General features: G+C 46.5%; 2 protein-coding genes across 11 annotated transcripts in view; one reads left to right on the forward strand and one right to left on the reverse strand.

The window, feature by feature from the left end:
• Positions 1-10582, forward strand: part of BORCS5 (BLOC-1 related complex subunit 5) — a 109237-nt gene extending 98655 nt beyond the window's left edge. For 3 of the 4 annotated variants that reach the window (XM_045364771.2, XM_074006295.1, XM_074006297.1), the window contains one exon: positions 9875-10582. In XM_045364771.2, the coding sequence (XP_045220706.1) occupies positions 9875-10105 (231 nt within the window). In that variant the 3' untranslated portion in view covers positions 10106-10582. Of the gene's footprint in view, positions 1-7119; positions 8116-9874 lie in introns of those variants that run through there. The other variant, XM_074006296.1, reaches the window with a different exon arrangement.
• A 5956-nt stretch (positions 10583-16538) lies between these two features.
• The window catches only part of DUSP16 (dual specificity phosphatase 16), a 92083-nt gene continuing 88269 nt past the window's right edge, over positions 16539-20352 (reverse strand). For all 7 annotated transcript variants that reach the window (XM_074006291.1, XM_005570177.5, XM_065523767.2 and 4 more), the window contains one exon: positions 16539-20299. In XM_074006291.1, the coding sequence (XP_073862392.1) occupies positions 19117-20299 (1183 nt within the window). In that variant the 3' untranslated portion in view covers positions 16539-19116. The remainder of the gene's footprint in view (positions 20300-20352) is intronic.

Raw genomic sequence — 20352 nt, forward strand, 5'->3', positions numbered from 1 at the left:
AGTCTTGGCGGCTGAACCATTGCGAATTTAAGCCAGTGGATCTGAAGGCAATTGAGTTCTGTTCTGCCACTCCAGCTCAGGCAGGACAGCCGCTTCCATGAGACAGGGCCCCTCTGAGGTTAGAGTGCAGCCTCAGTGGGCATCAGTGTCATGAATAGCCGCTCCTCGTTTGGCAGCAGTAACTATCCAGAGACAAAGGATGGGATTCGGGATAATTGTGGTCATAAGCTAGAAGTCTCCAGAGTCCTTAGAGGAATTTGAAAACTGAAGAGAATTTTTTTCTTTCCATACTGTGTCAGGGCTTTAGCAAAGGAGTTCTGTTGTGACAATTGTCTGGGTAACATCTGCCTACTCTCTCTTTTTTTTTTCCCTTATCTGTAGTCCAGCTTCCTTAACAGTGCCCAAGGGCGCAATCTCCACACTGTTAATAGTTTTACTCTTAACACTTCCTTGGCTCCTTTGTCCCAAGAAGGTGAGATCCCACTTCCAGGCGATCTCCTGCAGGACTTTTCCCCAGCCTCTGACCCATTTCTACCCCATATTTCTCCCTCAAGAACAGTAATTCAGTCATGTTTTCAGTTCTCCTGAAACGATCCCAAATGCTGGATTTTTTCTTAGTGTTGAATTATAAGAGTTACTGATATATTCTGGGTGTAGACTGTCATTTGATATAGATAGATAGTGAAATTTTTTCTTTCTTTCTATTTTTGCCCATTATTTTCATAGGGAATAAAATATTATGAATATTTTCTCAGTCTACTGCTTGCCTTTCCTTTTTCTTTTTCTTTTTCCTTTTTCTTTTTTTTTTTCTTTTTTTGAGACAGTCTTGCTGTGTCACCCAGGCTGGAGGGCAGTGGTGCGATCTCGACTCACTGCACCTTCTGCCTCTTGCGCTCAAGAGATTCTCCTGGCCGGGCGCGGTGGCTCACGCTTGTAATCCCAGCACTTTGGGAGGCCAAGGCTGGTAGATCACGAGGTCAGGAGCTCGAGACTATCCTGGCTCACACGGTGAAACCCCATCTCTACTAAAAATAGAAAAAATTAGCTGGGCGTGGTGGCACGCCTGTAGTCCCAGCTACTCAGGAGGCTGAGGCAGGAGAATCGCTTGAACCTGGGAGTTGGAGGTTGCAGTGAGCTGAGATCGCACCACTGCACTCTAGCCTGGGTGACAAGGCCAGACTCCATCTCAAAAAAGAAAAAAAAAAAAAAAGAGATTTTCTCCTGCCTCAGCATCGTGAGTGGCTGGGATTACAGGTGTGCACCACCACACCTGGCTAATTTTTTTTTTTTTTTTTTTTTTTTTTTTTGAGACTGAGTCTGGCTCTGTCGCCCAGGCTGGAGTGCAGTGGCCGGATCTCAGCTCACTGCAAGCTCCGCCTCCCGGGTTTACGCCATTCTCCTGCCTCAGCCTCCGGAGTAGCTGGGACCATAGGCGCCCGCCACCTCGCCCGGCTAGTTTTTTGTATTTTTTAGTAGAGACGGGGTTTCACCGTGTTAGCCAGGATGGTCTCGATCTCCTGACCTTGTGATCCGCCCGTCTCAGCCTCCCAAAGTGCTGGGATTACAGGCTTGAGCCACCATGCCCGGCTTAATTTTTATATTTTTAGTAGAGACAGGGTTTCACCATATTGGCCAGGCTGGTGTCAAATACCTGACCTCAGGTGATCTGCCTGCCTGAACCTCCCAGAGTGCTGGGATTATAGGCATGAGCCACTGCACCCGGCCTCATTTTCTTAATGGTATCTTTTTTTTTTTTTTTTTTGAGATGGAGTTTTGCTCTAGTTGCCCAGGCTGGAGTGCAATGGCACGATCTCGGCTCACCGCAACCTCCGCCTCCCGGGTTCAGGCGATTCTCCTGCCTCAGCCTCCCGAGTAGCTGGGATTAACAGGCATGCGCCATCAGGCCTGGCTAATTTTGTATTTTTAGTAGAGACAGGGTTTCTCCATGTTGGCCAGGCTGGTCTCAAGCTCCTGACCTCGGGTGATCCACACCTGCCTTGGCCTCCCAAACTTCTGGGATTACAGGTGTGAGTCACCACGCCCGGCCTTAATGGTATCTTTTTAAGAGAAGTTTTTAGTTTTGATGAAAATCAATTTAACCATTTTTATTTTATGGTTAACACTTATTGAAACTTAGAAATCTTTGCATACCCCAAGGTAGTAAAGATTTTTTTTTTTCTTTTTTTTTTTTTTTTTAAAGACAGAGTCTTGCTCTGTCACCCAGGCTGGGGTGCAATGCCAAGATCTCAGCTCACTGCAACCTCTGCCTCCCAGGTTCAAGCGATTCTCCTGCCTCAGCCTCCCAAGTATATGGGACTACAGGCATGCACCACCACGTCCAGCTAACTTTTTGTATTTAGTAGAGATGAGATTTCACCATGTTGGTGAGGCTGGTCTCGAACTCCTGAGCTGAGATGATCCATCTGCCTCGGCCTCCCAAAGTGCTGGGATTACAGGCGTGAGCCAGCGAGCCCGGCCAAGGTAGCAGAGATTTTTCTCCTATATTTTCTTCTAGAAGTTCTGTAGTTTTAGCTTCTATATTTAGGTCTGTGATCCATTCTATGTTAATTTCTTGTGTATGCAGGGTGAGATGTTAAGGGTCCAGGTTCATTCTTTCTCTTTGTAGATATCTAGATATTCCAGCACAAATTGTTGAAAAACTTTTTTCCCCTATTGAATTGCCTTGGAACCTTTGTAACAACAACAAAAAAATCAATTAACCGTATATTTTTAGATCATTTTTACACTGTCTTTCGTTTCATGGATCTGTGTGTCTCCATGCCAGCACCACGCTATCCTGATTACTATAGCTTTATAGTAAGTCCTGAAATCAAGTACTATAAGTCTTCAGACTTTGTTCTTCCAATTATTTTGGCCATTCTATGTACTTAGAATCAGCTTACCAATTCCTGTAAAACAATGCCTTCTGGAACTTTTACTTGGATTACAAATGAACCTCTTAATCAATTTGACACCAACACCTTGACTGTGTTGAATCTGACAATCTGTGAACATGATATACTTCATTTCCTAAGATCCCTTTTAATTTTTCAGAGCAATGTTTTGTAGTATCAGCATACAGGTCTTGTACACATTTCGTTGAATTTTTCCCTAAGTATTTCATGTTGCTGATGCAGTTGTAAATAGTATTCTTTTATTTCACTGTCTTGTCATTCATTGTTATGTAGAAATACAATTGATTTCTGTATGCTGACCATGTATCTTGCAACCTTGCTAACTTCACTTTAATAGTTTTTAGTGGATTTTTAAAGATTTTCTAAGTGTATAATGTCATCTGCAGATAAAGACCCTTTTATTCCTTTCTAATTTCTTTGCCTTTTACTTGGTTTATTGCATTGGCTATTGCATTTAGTACAATGTTGAATAGAAGTGGTAAGAGTGGAGACGTGCTTGCCTTGTTCCTAGTCTTAGGGAGAAAAATGTCTTTCACCAATAACTATATTGTTAGCTGGAGGTTTTTCATAGACACCCTTTATCAGGTTGAGGAAGTTTCCTTCTGTTCCTACTTTGCTGAACAAATTTCCATAATAAATGCATGTTCAGTTTGTTGAATGCTTTTTCTTATATCTATTAAGACAGTCATAGATTTCTAACCTCTATTCTGTTGAAATGGCAAGTTACTTCGATTGATTTTTCAGATGTTGAAAAAGCGTGTCTCCTTGACATAAGCATTACTTGGTGATAAAGTATTATCCTTTTTGTGTATTTCTGGATATGATTTGTTAATTTTTTTTTTAATACTTTAAGTTCTAGGGTACATGTGCATAACGTGCAGGTTTGTTACATATGTATACTTGTGCCATGTTGGTGTGCTGCACCCATCAACTCATCATTTACATCAGGTATAACTCCCAATGCAATCCCTCCCCCCTCCCCCCTCCCCCCTCCCCATGATAGGCCCCGGTGTGTGATGTTCCCCTTCCCGAGTCCAAGTGATCTCATTGTTCAGTTCCCGCCTATGAGTGAGAACATGCGGTGTTTGGTTTTCTGTTCTTGTGATAGTTTGCTAAGAATGATGGTTTCCAGCTGCATCCATGTCCCTACAAAGAACACAAACTCATCCTTTTTTATGGCTGCATAGTATTCCATGGTGTATATGTGCCACATTTTCTTAATCCAGTCTGTCACTGATGGACATCTGGGTTGATTCCAAGTCTTTGCTATTGTGAATAGTGCCACAATAAACATACGTGTGCATGTGTCTTTATAGCAGCATGATTTATAATCCTTTGGGTATATACCCAGTAATGGGATGGCTGGGTCATATGGTACATCTAGTTCTAGATCCTTGAGGAATCGCCATACTGTTTTCCATAATGGTTGAACTAGTATACAATCCCACCAACAGTGTAAAAGTGTTCCTATTTCTCCATATCCTCTCCAGCACCTGTTGTTTCCTGACTTTTTAATGATCACCATTCTAACTGGTGTGAGATGGTATCTCATTGTGGTTTTGATTTGCATTTCTCTGATGGCCAGTGATGATGAGCATTTTTTCATGTGTCTGTTGGCTGTATGAATGTCTTCTTTTGAGAAATGTCTGTTCATATCCTTTGCCCACTTTTTGATGGGGCTGTTTGTTTTTTTCTTGTAAATTTGTTTGAGTTCTTTGTAGGTTCTGGATATTAGCCCTTTGTCAGATGAGTAGATTGCAAAAATTTTCTCCCATTCTGTAGGTTGCCTGTTCACTCTGATGGTAGTTTCTTTTGCTGTGCAGAAGCTCTTTAGTTTAATGAGATCCCATTTGTCAATTTTGGCTTTTGCTGCCGTTGCTTTTGGTGTTTTAGACATGAAGTCTTTGCCCATGCATGTGTCCTGAATGGTACTACCTAGGTTTTCCTCTAGGGTTTTTATGGTATTAGGTCTAACATTTAAGTCTCTAGTCCATCTTGAATTAATTTTCGTATAAGGAGTAAGGAAAGGATCCAGTTTCAGCTTTCTACTTATGGCTAGCCAATTTTCCCAGCACCATTTATGAAATAGGGAATCCTTTCCCCATTTCTTGTTTCTCTCAGGTTTGTCAAAGATCAGATGGCTGTAGATGTGTGGTATTATTTCTGAGGACTCTGTTCTGTTCCATTGGTCTATATCTCTGTTTTGGTACCAGTACCATGCTGTTTTGGTTACTGTAGCCTTGTAGTATAGTTTGAAGTCACGTAGCGTGATGGTTTTGTTAATATTTTGAGTTCATGTATTGGGTGGACCAGCCAAGTAGGCAAATGGGCCCGCACCATCCGTATAAGGTATTTGGAACAACCCTGAGCACATTCTGCAGATGCCTGATACCGTCATGAGGCCTGGAGTTCTATCCTCAAATCATCTCCCCTTCTGTTTCACTTGTCCTTTGAAATGGACTGCCCCCAGAGATGATATATGAATCTGGAGGGCAAAGTTTGAAGTATGAGTTTGAGTAAATGAGTTCCTTGAAGGCAAAGGCTTTATTGCATTTTTTTTTTTTTTTTTTGGTCTGTGATAGGGCCTTGCTCTTTTTTTCCAGGCTGGAGTGTAGTGGTGTGATCACAACTCACTGCAGCCTCGACCTCCTGAGATCAAGCAATTTTCTCACCTCAGCCTCTGCAGCAGGTGGGACTACAGGTGTGTTCCATCACACCTGGCTAATTTTTATTTGATTTTTTTGTAGAGATGAGGACTCAACTGTGTTGTCATGGCTGCTCTTGAGTTCCTGGGCTCAAGTGGTCCTCCTACCTCAGCCTCCCAAAATGCTGAGATGGCAAGCATGAGCCACCACGCCTGGCCAGCATTCATATCTATCAGTATAAGATTATATTAACTAGTGTTACAGAAACCCCAAAAGATGGTGGCTTCTACAAAATGAAAGTTTATTCTTCTCTCTCAGGCCTGGTCTACTCTTAGCCATAGACATCCTCACGGACCCAGGCTGCTTCTAGCTCATGATATGCCAACTCCAGGATGTAACCTTTGTTATTCTCATGGTCTACATGGGGTGCACTTGCATTGCAGCAGCAGCAGCAGAGCGGAGGAGGGGACAGTGGAGAAGAGAAGCGACCAAGAGTGCGTGCCAGCTGACTCTCCAGGAAGGTGCCTGCAGGCTGCCAGGAGACACGTCCTGGCACACACTATGGACCAGAACTTGGTCGTGTGTCACGGCAAGGCGAGGGTTTTGAGGCAGGAGTCGTGGAGAATAAAGAGTTGTTCACTTTCTATTCGAAAATCAGCTAGTTTATTCATTTCATTTTTGTTAAGTTCCTGAAACAAAGTTATTTGCAATGCATATGTTTCTGGGCCTGAGTTTCCTAGAATAGTAAAGTCATGTTAACAGAAACAGCGGAAAAGAAAATTCATGTTAATGTACACGGTGAGCTGTGTGGGTGTAAGTAGTTTTGGTTCTCAATATCTATATCCTAGGACCTCGCATAGCACATGGCACAGGGCACGTGATGCTACTCAGTAACTGTCTGTTGCCCGTATGTTAATAGCTCACACTCACCCAGTGTTCAACTGTGTGCTGGGCAGGATAATAATGTTCTCCTTGCAGAATCTCATTTAATCCTCGGGACAGTCTCTTAAGTAGCCACTGTTGTTATCCCCACTACCTTACAGATGAGGAAACCAAGGCTTACATGTATTTTGATTCATTTGTTCAACAAATATTTATTCAGGACCTGCTATGTGCTGGGTACTGGAGATATAGCAGGGTTTAAAGCACACCAAATCCTTGCTCTCATGTAATCACCCTTCTGGGTAATTTTCTAAAATCACATAGATACTGGATCGAGGGTAGCCCTTAAACCTAGGTAGTCTGGCTCCAGAACCTGCAGTTTTAACCGTTGTTTTATTGGTAGATGAATGGATTGATGAGTGGGGCGAACAAAAATTGTAACTATCCATTTCAGAAACAAGCTTCGTGGTTGCCCTTTAGCTCCAGCTTGGATGGTTAGATTGCCCTGTGTGAAGCTGGATCTTTTTTTTTTTTTGGATATGGAGTCTCACTCTGTCACCCAGACTGGAGTACAGTGACGCGATCTTGGCTCACTGCAACCTCTGCCTCCCGGGTTCAAGCCATTCTCCTGCCTCAGCCTCCAAGTAGTTGGGACTACAGGTGCACGCGGCCATGCCCGGCTAATTTTTTGTATTTTAGTAGAGACGGGGTTTCGCTGTGTTGCCCAGGCTGATCTCAAACGCCTGAGCTCAGGCAATCCGCCCTCGGCCTCCCAAAGTGCTGGGATTACAGGCGTGAGCCACTGTGCCCAGCCAAGCTGGGTCTTTTGAATGGCTGTGGAGTATTCAGTGAGGTAGCCCTAGGTGACATCATCACACCTCTGTTTATCCAGAAGACAGTTAGTATATATGCTATCCTGTTAGAGTCCATGTGCCAAAAGTAGAAGTAGGAAAGGTAAATAAGGATATATCTCTAGATTGTCAAAATGGTGATTGAGAATTGCATGAGATACTGGTTTACTGCCTACGGTCACGTCAAATGTGTTGCGATGAGCGTGTGTCTGGGGGTTCATGGAGGAAAGGTAGGGATTATGGATCAGGGACAGTGTTACCTCAGGAGCAAAGGGCAGAGACATCAAAAATAGGCATCACCCGTTTTACTGTCCTTTTCCAGATATTCCACTGTTGCTTGCACCAGGTTCAGACTTTCTTTGTGACAAAGAATGGGGGAAACATTTAAAAGGTAGTAACTTTCCCTACCTGTGATCCAGTCTTCTGTAATGCCATGCCACGTGCCAACGGAAGTCTCATAGAGCATCAGTGGTACAGGCTCTTGCTCGGGAAATACGTGTAAGAGAGGGGAGCTGCTGGACTTCGGAGATCTGGGGTCTAGTGTAGGTTCTGTCGTTGTGAGATCTTCAAAATCACGCAAACTCAAGTTTCCTCTTGTGTTTTTTTTTCTTTCATGGAGCATAATGGAAGTAAGACATGATGTCAGCACGCATGAACACCCTGTTTGAACTCAGTGTGCTCATCTCAGCATTAACAGAATGTGCCTTTACAAAAGCTCTGGCGACATTAAACCCGGGCCCCAACTGGATGTGCAAACGTGTAGGGAAGTACATGCCATTTGACAGGCACCTGGTGAAGATGGCTGTGAACAGTCTTCATCAGGTGTGAATCAGGGGGATGGATTGACTGCCAAGGACTTTACACTTGATAAGTTAGAGCCTTGGAGGCCGTTTCAGATAGAAACGCTTCAAGTGTCTGTCTAGTCTGGGAGGGTGGCGGGGTGGAGGGCCAGAAATGCCCCGCCAAGTAAAATGATGCCCGAGAAGGTTCCCAATTCAGGATCCCACCTGGCTCCCCCGAGCCCCGCCGGCTCTCAGGTGTTTGGAGTGTTTCTCGGTGCTCATTGCAAGGCCACCCCGAAAAGGCCTGGCGGGTGACTGTCGGGACCGCAGGAATCTCCTGGCTCGCTGCTTCCAAAGTGCTGAACGCCAGACAGGGCTGCAGAGAACCCCGGAACGTGTGCGTTGTTCCCACATTATTTGGGGTTTCCCGCTCTGATGGTTTTTTTTTTTTTTCTTCTCCTTCTCCCCCTGCCCCACTAGCTGCTCCTCCTGCCCTGCGGGCACTCAAGCAAGCTGGGCAGGCCTGCCAGAGGACAGCAGCACTGAGGTGCTGTGGTCGCCTCCCGCCCCTCATGTCCTCCCCACACACGATAGCAAAAGGGAACTTCTTTTTTCTTGGGGCTGGCTTTGGTCCCCCATGTTCTTGTTAGTTTGTTTTTGTGTCTCTCGAAGCCATTTTCCGAGGCTCTGTGGTACCAGGTGTAGAGCCCTTGTCCTGGTGCAAGGTGAGGAAGGGGAGTGCTCCAGGAATAAACCAGAAGGAAGGGCTGGAGGAGCCTGAGAACCTCGGGATAGGAGTGCGGGTCTCGGTAGTTGAGCTGTTTCTCTCCTGGCCTGGGACGGAAACAAGGGGTGAGGGGGTGGAAGTGGGGTCCATGCTGAGGAAGGGGTACAGGTGCCGAACTCCTGTATGGATGATGGCCATCTCCTCTCCCTATTTTTATCTGGGCGGTAGGTACTCAAGAGCCTCTTAAGGGGAAGAGAAGATCACGCAAGGGGAGCCCAGAGCCTGCAGTTTCTTTAATGGGGGAAAAGGGCACATGAGCTAGTCCTCACACTTTGACAAAAAACAGTGTGGTCTATTGTAAGAACAGGAGCCTTGGTTGCATTGTTGGCCCTGGCAGGGACAGCCACCCTTCCCTTGCCGTGTTCCCCGAGTCACTGCCAAACTGCAGCCGTTCGGGGAAGAGTGAGGGAAGAACATGCATTTTGGGGGTTGGGTTTTGTTGTTGTTGTTGTTGTTAGATACAGGGTCTCACTCTGTCGCCCAGGCTGGAGTACAGTGGCATGATCATGGCTCGCTGCAGCTTCGACCTCCTGGACTCAAGCCATCCTCCCACCTCAGCCTCCCAAGTAGCTGGGAGTACACGCCACACTACCACGCCCATCTGCTCCGAGTTTTTTTCTAGATGAGGAACGTGAGACACAAAGGATAAGTACTAGCAGCTCATGCATGTGGCAGAGCCAGATTCAGCCCTGGCCTGACGGATTTCCACATCCATGATTCCCCTCATATAGGGAGATAGAAATCTCAGGATCTCAACAAGGTACAAATAAGGCACATTCCCAGAACATAGAGCCGGGGACAGTCCCCTCTCAGTTCTCTTCTAAAGGTGGTTCTGGCACAGCAGTTGATAAAGCTGTGTCCCTGAAGGGCTTTTTAGCCCTGGGTGCTTTCTGTAAAACTTGTCTGCTTCCACTTGGCCGGCGGGACTCTGTCCCTCACAGGCTGGACACCTGGCCCTGCGGAGAGGACTTGATTAAGCGAGGTGTAATGTACTTTTCTTTCCCGTCCACAGATGGATCTGTCTGTAGAAACTCTGTTCAGCTTCATGCAGGAGCGCCAGAAAAGATACGCCAAGTACGCCGAGCAGATCCAGAAAGTGAACGAGATGTCCGCCATCCTCCGCCGCATACAGATGGGCGTGGACCAGACCGTGCCCCTGCTGGACAGGCTCAACAGCCTGCTGCCCGAGAGCGAGCGGCTGGAGCCCTTCAGCATGAAGCCCGACCGCGAGCTCAGGCTGTAGCTGCCGCCCGGCCTGCCTGGGGCCGGGAGCCCCAGACACCGACACCCTGAGGAGGTTTGGAGCCAACATCGTATCGTCTGACCAGGGCTGGAGGCCAGCGGGAGGCTCTGGTACTCCCTGACGTGGGTGCGAAGGAGTCCGGCAGGCGTGAAAATCTGACTTTGCCCAACTCTTTTCCTTGATGCAGTTTCCCTATGTGAAAGGAACCAAACCAGTTCTCGGTGATAACTGAAGCTGGAACATGTGAATTATTAGGAATTCTTTGAAGAACTCTGCATTGAGAATTATTTTTATTTAGTTGTTTTTTTTGTTTGTTTGTTTGTTTAATTGAGAGTATGTAGCGTAGTCCAGGTACTGGAATGAGAATATGGAGACAAGGGGAGAATGTTTTAAGCAGCTCTGTGTTCTCAGTGCCCTCATGACATTTTCAGTGGGCTGTCTGGTTTACATGTCAACATGAAAAACTCACTGAATCTAGGTCTCTGTGTTGTTCCTGTTTCTACCCGGTTTCCGTCACACCGAGCCCTTATCTGGGGCGCGTCTTCCTGCCCAGGTGGAACACTGGCTTTTTGTTGACTGTCAGGTTACGGTGTCCCTTAGTCGTCATCAGAAACTGAAGCCTCCCTTTCCACACCCTCATCAGATTCATCTCCACTGATAACCGGTTTCCTTGATGCAGACATAGTTTAGCTTTCTTTTCAACACTGGCAGGATTCCAGTTTCTGTAACAAGGTTTTAACCAGCATGTGGTTTTACTAGCCTAGAAAACGGTGGGACAGGAAGGCTCTGGATGCTGACTGCAGAGATCTGTCATTCCACAGACCTTTCTTGCGCCCATTTGATGTGTCCGATATTGCGCCAGGGATACAGATATGGCCGAACAGCCTCAGGCCTTCGTTTCTGAAAAGAAAAAACTCAAAAAGCTGCTGAATTTCTCTGGGAGTTTAGGAAAGGAAGTGATTTGAGTCACAACGAAAGTGCTTAGTGTCGTACTTTGCACATCCTAGGTGTTCTAATGGAAGGAAGGACTGGAGAAGCAAAGAATGGAATGCAGGGAGCAGACCTAGGCAGACGCCTTGAGCCTACGAGCCAGGGCTGAAGGGAGCTGCTGGGGCGAGGACGCCATGCAGGCCAGCACCCTGTTCCCTGTGTTCCTGCAAGCCTCGGGAGGTGTGTTTTCAGATGCCAGAAAGAGCCTTCAGTAGATTCACAAGATTAAAACTGATCCACTTAATTTACTGTATCTCGGCTAGACTTGATCTGATTCTAATCTTGGTTTGAGACAGGGTCTTGCTCTGTTGCTCAGGCTGGAGCTCCGCGGTGCAGTCATAGCACACTGCCTCCTCAAACTCACGGGCTCCGGTGATCCTCCCGCCTCAGACTCCTGAGTAGCTGGGACTACAGGTATGTGCCACCAAATCCAGCTAATAAAAAAAAATTTTTTTTTAATTTTCCATTTTCAAATTTGGAAGAATAATACAATGAATATTCCTATTTCTTTCACCTCGACTGACAAAAAATGGTATTTTTAAGACATCACCATCATTGTCTTTCTTCTGGAGTATACAGAACCCAGTTCTGAACAGGGATATGTTTGTAGCTTTGAAGAATGAAGGGCTGTTTACAGAGCTACAAGAACAGCTCAGGTGCCATTATCCTCACTGCACTTAATACAGTGACAGCCGAAAGCACAGAGTGGGCGGCAGCTCCAGCCTGGGATGGCCGAGCCTTTCCACTGCCGCAGCGGCTAGTGGTTGGCACAGGGCAGAATGGCAGACCCAGCGCAGCACAAACCGCGCAGTCAGCCAGCTCTCCAGCCAACTGTGTCTACTTCTAAAGTAGAAGTTAGACAAAACATGGGGTTCACTTAGATTGGGGTCCTGAGTAGGTAAGTGATAGGCTACTTAGGTGGAAGCAGAGAAGTATGGCAGAAGAACAATAAGCAAATTCAATACTTCTGGAAAGAATTCTGGTTAGTTTAATATTTTGATGGCATGTTGCGGTTTTTGCAGTGTCGTGAAATTGGCTAAACGGAACTGTGTTCCCAGTATTCCCTCCCTTGTTTGTTTCTCTGGTGAGGGTTGGCCACGAGAGAGATTTGCATGAGGTTTGGAAGTGGAAGTAGAACGATAGCCGTGCGTCTTCACTGGAAGCCGATGTAGGTCAGGCCCTCTTCCATCTCGGGCACGTTTCCATGGATCTGCACCTGTGGTGTGGGCAGCCACTGGGCCCACAGCTCCTCCCGCTCCCGCAGAACTCTGCCTTTGGCTTTTCCAAACCCTGGGCCGGTATGAGGACCAGCTTCTTGGTCTGTAGCCACAAGGATGAAGGTTTGGGGATGAGGAGAGACCAACTCGGGCTCTGGTGAGAGACAGGTGCAGGTCCCGGCTTGTGGCTTGCAGGTCTGGGTTGTACTTGCTCTCCCCCACCCTCCTTCCCGGCCACCTGGCCTGTGGTCTGGTGAGGAAGAAACAGCCAAGCCAAGACTTTTACCGGCTCCTCTAATTGCTTAGGTCAAACCCCTTTCACAATCCTCTCTTTCTACATCATTGCTAGTGGTTCTTCTCTGGAACCTCTGACTGGCAGCAATGCGTTACCAGGTCCTTTCCCTCTGATGTGTTGCTATTTCCTGATGGAAACTGAGAATCTGAGTGATTTGTATTTCAAGAAGCAGTTATGCTGGTTCTCTTTGTTGGTTAATACCCCATGACCTATCTGGCCATTACGGGGTATTTCAGGGATAGGAGTTGTGAAAAAGCCCTTGGCTGGACGTTTCTAGCCTTAATCTTTGGCAAGCCATTTCATTTCCCTGAGCCTCAGTTTCCACCTCCCTACAGCATGAGCGGGTCTGGGTGGGCTCTCACGGCCCTCCCAGCTCTAAGATTCCAAGTCTACGATTCTGATACTAAGCTCTCGACTACAATGAGCATGTTTACCTGTTGTCTCGGAGCAGTGACCCTAGGTCTTGGTGGTGACTTTAAATTCCGAGCTCCCAAGGTAGAGCTGCTTTTCTTCCTTTTAATTATAAATTAGCTGTTCACTGGCTGCGCTTTCTAGAGCCTGTTTTGCTTATCTTGCGATCTCTTCATTTCTGTTTATGAAACTGTCAAATAGGCCTCTGTCTGCAGTCTCCTGGTTTCCCTGGTCAAAGTGGAAGATTGCTAGAAACTGGCCTTCACTCCTCGTATTAGGCGTGTATATAAATTTGTAATAAATGGGCCGGGCGCGGTGGCTCACGCCTGTAATCCCAGCGCTTTGGGAGGCCGAGGTGGGCGGATCACAAGGTCAGGAGATTGTAGACCATCCTGGCTAACATGATGAAACCCCATCTCTACTAAAAATACAAAAAAGCCAGGCGTGGTGGCAGGCGCCTGTGGTCCCAGCTACTTGGGAGGCTGAGGCAGGAGACTCGCTTGAACCCGGGAGGCAGAGGTTGCAGTGAACCAAGATCGTGCCACTGCACTCCAGCCTGGGTGACAGAGCGAGATGCCATCTCAAAAAAAAAAAAAAAAAAAATACATATATATATATATATATATATATAAAATAAATGAATTATGGAGTTAAGAGCAAGTGATAGTCTACAGATGTCATGTCTTTGTTTCCCTGGGGAAACAAAGCTGAAACTATAGGCGCATACCTCCACACCCGCCTAAATTTTTTTTTTGAGACAGAGTCTCGCTCTGTGGCCCAGGCTGGAGTGCAGTGGCGTGATCTCGGCTCACTGCAGGCTCCGCCTCCCGGGTTCACGCCATTCTCCTGCCTCAGCCTCCCGAGTAGCTGGGACTACAGGCGCCCGCCACCACGCTGACTAATGTTTTGTATTTTTAGCAGAGACGGGGTTTCACTATGTTGGCCAGGATAGTCTCGATCTCCTGACCTTGTGATCCTCCTGCCTCGGCCTCCCAAAGTGCTGGGATTACAGGTGCGAGCCACCGCGCCCGGCCAGCTTCATGTGTATTTATAGCCGTCCCCATCACTCACATCACTGCCTGAGCTCCGCCTCCTGTCAGAACAGCCCCGGCATTAGACTCCCCTAAGAGCGCGAACCTATTGTGAACTACGTATGTGAGGGATCTGGGTTTTGCACTCCTTATGAGAATCTAATGCCTGATGACCTGAGATGGAACAGTTTCACCCAGAAACCACCCCCTACTTCCCTGTCTGTCGAAAAATTGTCTTCTATGAAATGGGTCCCTGGTGCCAAAAAGGTTGGGGACTGCTGTCATCAATAATATTGAATTTCTTATGGTTTTTTGGACACACCAGGCATGTGTCATCCATTCAAATGCTATGGCTGCAGAGGGAAAGGGTAGCCAGATAATTATCCACATGCTTCAAACCAAAAAGATAAAAAAGTTGGCAACTAGATGTAGCTGCTTGCGAGGGTGACCAGTGTTATGCTGGTGTGTGTGTCCGTGCCTCCGGAATTTTTCCAGGGTTATCAATGTCAGTGTAAGATCTGATGGAATTTACTGATGACCCCATTTTCTTCACCAATCAAGGCTCATTCCTTGAGGCGAGTTATGCTAAAAGCTTTTCTGCACCAAGTACTTTCAATCTAGTCTTTGAAGTTGTCATAATTCCGACCAAAGAGAACCCAGACCATTACTGAATGCTCTTCAGGTGACCCTATTTGCCTGTCACATTGCTTCTACAAGGTCACATCCTGCATTTCCTGTGGAACAGCATTTTCAAACTGATTCTAGTGTTTGAGCTGGAACCAAAAGAATGAAACTGTCTTTACATAAACACATACTGCTGTCTCTGCAAATAAAGTGCAACAATATGACTGACTTGTAAATATCTCCCAGGACAGTGCTGTGATTTTCCAGTTGATTCTGCAGCTTTAAAGATATAACCAAGTATCATTAGGCTGTTCAAGGATGAGTGGGTCCCACAGAAGCTAGAAATAGTTTACTTCCCGCTTCCATTTATAGATGCAGAAGACTAATATTCACAGAAAAAAAATACGTAGCCAAATTTTACTAGATCTAAAACATTCCTGCTTCTCAGAACAACAAAACCAGAGGAGTATTTAAGACAAAATAACAGTGAATGTTTTGAAGCTAAAAATTTTCCATCAACTAGTCCCATATACACCCTCTACCCTTCACGTAATCTCTTTGGACACTCAGCTCCAATTTTGCCATATTTTTCTTCACATCTTAATCTACACCTTCCTAATTTCCCCTCTGTTTGTTTTTTATTTAAAATGGGAGTTTCGCTCTTATTGCCCAGGCTGGAGTGCAATGGTGAAATCTCGGCTCACTAACCTCTGCCTCCTGGGTTCAAGCAGTTCTCATGCCTCAGCCTCCCAAGTAGCTGGGATTACAGGCACCCACCACAACATCCGGCTAATTTTTGTATTTTTAGCAGAGACGGGATTTCACCAGGTAGGCCAGGTTGGTCTTAAACTCCTGACCTCAGGTAATCCACCTGCCTAGGCCTCCCAAAGTGCTGGGATTACAGGCGTGAGCCACTGTGCCCGGCCTCCCCTCTTAGTTTAATTCCTGGTCTAATTGTAGTTGTCACATCCAAACCAGTCCTCCAACAATAGCCTGCTGAGGCTGGTCGCAAAGGGGTTCCAAGCTCTGTCAGTAACTGGCCTGAACTTCAGGCTCTCCCAAGATCTGCATCTTCTCATTGGAAGCCTCTCCCTGAAACAACTGTTCCTCCTGCTACCCTCTGTCTCTGGAGGCTGATTGATTCTAATTCCCTTTATTCCTGTATCCCACATCCACCTCTTTTCTGCGGGGTCCCGGCCAAGACAGCTCTTCCGGTCTAGCTCACCCAGCCCAATCCTTCTTATAAATTTTCTTAAATGTAACTTCAAGTCAACCAACCTCAAGGTCACCTGTGAGTCTTTCTATAATCATTATTCCATCTGCTTGCACTGAAGCTTTATTCCTTCAATGCCTATTTTTTATGAGACTGAGCTTCTAGTCTCCTAAGTCATCAAATCTAGTGTCATGAGCGGAGAGGTCATTGAGAGGTATGTGGCAAGGACAGAGGACAGCTCTTCAACAACTGCCCTTCCTGTGTTTCCTGTAGGAATCATAATATCGTTTACATGTTCTATCGAAATGGACCATGAGTGTGTAGCTGGCCTTTTTCTTCCTACCATGTACTTGTGTGTTCTGGAGTCAGTCAGCTAGAAAACATTGACCAAGTGCCTTAGGCTTCCACGCCATAGTGTGCATTTCGTGTACACAGTAAAGCATGAAGGCTGGCACTAAACTTAGCTAACGATCCGGTGTTCCGTGCGAATGACAGAACACAGGATAAACCTGATGACACCACCACTTTATTTTGAGCTAAATCCTCGTTTACGTGAGAAGAACAGGACAGGTTTCACCACTGCCTCCTTCGGCAGCTTGGGCGGTGGTGTTCCCACCGAGTTTATGGCTGCAAAGATAGGTCTTTTCTCATCTTTATGTATAAACAGGTACCAGTTTTGATTTTATTTAATCATTTCATACATTAACATACATGACACATCAAAATGAGAAATGCACAATTTAACCGTTCAACAGCTGGCCTTCAAAAGAACACTATATTCATATTAAACATTTACAGTCTTTCCATCTAACTTTACACGTCCTAAATCATTTTCCAGCATTCCTCACATAGAAGTCTAGTTTTGCTCTTTAAAATCACCATCTGTATCACCCCTAGTAGACGCCAGGGTTTCCCCGATTACATGCTGAAGAGAGCCAGCCACCACCCCACCTAAAGACACCCAAGCAGCTCCAGAGCCTGCCTCCGAGGCCACCCCTTCGCCTCGCAGTCTCGCTTCCAAGAACTGATTATCTGACACTAGTGAACCAGCACTAAAGGCTGTAGGGTGTGACTACATCACAGTTCCAGAAGGAAGGGGACCATGGCCAAGAGAAGCCCTGAATGACAGAAGCTCATTAAAACCAAGTCCCCCAAACCTCCTGAAACATCCTTAGCAAGGAGCTCCTGCTTTCCTTCAACATGCTTTGGATATGACCACATTCTGGAGGTGGTGAACTGTTACACGTTTGGTGTGTGTGTACATAACATCAAAAATTACTGTGTGAAACGAGAATGTCTGATTAAAGATTTCAATGTATATAATTAGATCATTGACCAGCACTTTCCCAGTATCATAACGCGGCTGACCCTCTTCTGCCTTCACTTTACACCCCATCATAGTACATTATTTGTGCACAACTAGTGATGTCTGTGCGGCTCATCATCCCATGACCAAGTCGGTCTGTGTTGAGTCATATCATTCTGTGCTGGTTTTAGAAGTCACCATAGGAAACATGAAGTCACATCCTGGTCAAAAAACTGTCCATTTCTCAAACAGAGAAAAACCTGAGATACGAGGCAGCAACTAGCGACACTTACAGGAAGGGAAAGAACAATGACAACACCCGCCCAGCCCCACCCCCACCCCCAAAAAGCTGCTGTCGTGAATTAAGGCTTCAAAAGACGACCCACATTGTAGCTGATAAAACTCAAGCCAGGAGGCTGTTTGAAGGCAGATCTGCACTATCACTTGTGTACTTGTTCCAATGACCTCCTATGTTCAGCTGCCAGGACCGATTCCATACAGTGATTGTAAGTTGAGGACTTGCTCTCGCTCCATTTTGATGTGCCCTTTCCACTGAAGACATGCCGGCCAGCGTTTCCAGAAACAGCCTGGCCATGGCTTTGCACTCTACTCACAGTGACTGATCCAAACTCAGTGGTCTTCTCAGCTTTCTCAACAGTTTTATTCTGAATATTCCTTCCTCACTAAAGTCTCTCTCAGCCCTACTAGTAAATTCGAAAGTCTGAGGCAATTACAGAAACACCAGCCCCATCACGTGCCGAGGGGATAAAAGCCGCTAAGGAAATAGGTTTCCTGCTTCTCCTCAGCAATTTATACCTTTCTTAATCTTCCCATACTTTACCTCCCTAGGTAGTTTCCTATAAAATTCTGCCATATTGTTACATTTTACCAACTGTATCCATGCAGTGAAGCAGAAAGGGCAAACACATCTACTTTGGCGGAGAACTTGAAGGTACTGCTGGTCTGCTACCACCCAAATAAATTCACATCTGGCTTGAAACCAAGTTCATCTTTAAAGGACTGACAATCCCATTCTAAATAATTCTTTGATTTACAAAGAGGGAGGTAGACTTGTTAGCCTCCCAACCTTAGCTTAAATCATGATTACCAGGTTCCTGGCAGTTTGGCTGAATCCTAGACAGTTCCCTTCTCTTCATAAAGCTGAGAAGAAGAAAAAAAATTACCTCCATCCAGGCCCACTGGAATTTTGTGCATAGACAGTTTGAATTGGTCTGAAAAGTGTGACTAGCTACCTACCTATTCACAATGCCTAGAAAACGGGCTACCGACATGGTAGTGGTCAAAGCCCCGACTTTGCTGTCTGAGGTACTGGGTTTGCTCTAAGGTAGACCTTGGCAAGGCCCCTAATGGTCCGTCCAGCAGAGTGATGCTCGTGTCCCTCGGCTGTCAGGTGAGCGTGGCTTTGTGAATCAGCTTTGGATAGGATCATTTCTCTTGGATTTCCCACTAGGCTCTGTCCCTAACAGGGTCTACCTACCTGACCCCCAAGCTGGCTCAGTCTCAGCGCTAAGGTGTACTATGGAAAGGACCGGACAAAGACGAATATTTGAGATCTCTTAGTAGCACAGAGTGAAAATGGTAGGGGATTTTGTCCTCCAACACCAAATACACTTGCTTTTTAAGAACAAGAGGATGTGTAATTCACTGAATAAAATGGTTTCCTCTGTCTAGGGGGGATTCTAGCATCTGCTCTTCCATTTTTGTTGAGAGAACTATTAGCTGATCTCTCAAATGCAGATGTTAAGAGAGTAACAACTGGGTCGATCCACCTGTTGCTTTTACACCATAGCTCCATTTTCCAAAAATATATATGTATGTACATATATATATTTCAGATTTACAGGGAATTTTTTTGTGAACAAGAAAAACAAATTGTCTATAGAAGTCACAAGTGTTTTTCTTCTCAGGAGACCTCAATGATTTCCATGCTGCCCGAAAAGCTAGACTGACTGCCCACTTTCCCCAGCTCTTCCCGTGACCTGTTCTCCGACATGATGCTCTCTCCAAATTCCATTTGGCAGCTTCTGCGTTTAAACTGCTTTTCAAAGGGGCTCTCTTCATGCCAGCTCCGCCGTGAGTCAGCTCTGTCACTTGGCTTCTGCCGCCTGCGCACGGAATAGACTTGGTCCCCGCAAGTGGGCAGCTGGCTGCAGCTGTAGGCAGAGTAGCTGGCACTGCCTCCGTAGATGGCTGAGGCAGAGTAGAAGTGTGAGGACTCTGTGGCAAAATACCAGCTGCTGGTCAGGGAAGGGGTAGAGGTCTGGGGGGCCAAGATATCCGAGTGCCAACCCTTAAGGCCCAGGCCAGCAGACTTCGTGAGGTGCTGCTGGCTGGTGGACAGGCCGAAAAGGAAGCTGGTGTGGTAATTGTCCTCCACACTCCCACTTCGATGCAATGGAGATAAAAGGGACCTCTGCGTGGTGCCACCGCTGCTGGTTCTGACCGAGTGCAATCGCTTGCTCTGGCTGTCTGAAGGCCTGGTGGTCTGCGGCTTCTTGGGGATGCTGGCCTCCTCCTTATCAGGACTGGTTTCAGGAGTCTGCTCCGATAGTTCCTGCACAGGGGAGAACTGGCATAGTTTGTTGGTCCCATCCAGAGTAGTGGAAGGTTTGTAGTATTCCAAAGCATCTTCTGATGAGGAGAAGCCATGTAAGGATGCTGCCATGCTGGCGGAATATGAAACTGATTTGATATCCAGAGAGAAGGAACGCTTGAGCTTACTGCTGTCTTCCAGCCTGTCTGCGGACACGTGCAGCCCACTGAGCGCCTGTACCAGCGGGCTGTCCTCTAACAGCGACGGCTGCACGCTGGGCACGCTGGGCACACTGGCGGGATGCACGGGCCTTTGCCCTGCTGCCTCTGAGGTAGCAGAGTCGGCACGGGGTGGACTGAGGGGCGTCTCGCTTTTCTGTCCACCCTCTGAGACAGCAGGGACGGGGTCATTTGGCTTCTCCAGGTGCAGCAGCTTGAGTTTGCTCTTTGGCCCTGATGCTCCTGTCTGGTTCTTAATCTTCTTCTCATAGTCCAGGAGCTGGCCCAGAAAATTGAAGTTTGGAGATATAGTAGGTCTTTTTTCTTTCACAAATCTACAGAGACAGGAAAAAACAAAAACCCGAATTTCACAATTACACTTTATCTG

Source organism: Macaca fascicularis, chromosome 11, assembly GCF_037993035.2.
Source record: "Macaca fascicularis isolate 582-1 chromosome 11, T2T-MFA8v1.1".
NCBI lineage: Eukaryota > Metazoa > Chordata > Mammalia > Primates > Cercopithecidae > Macaca > Macaca fascicularis.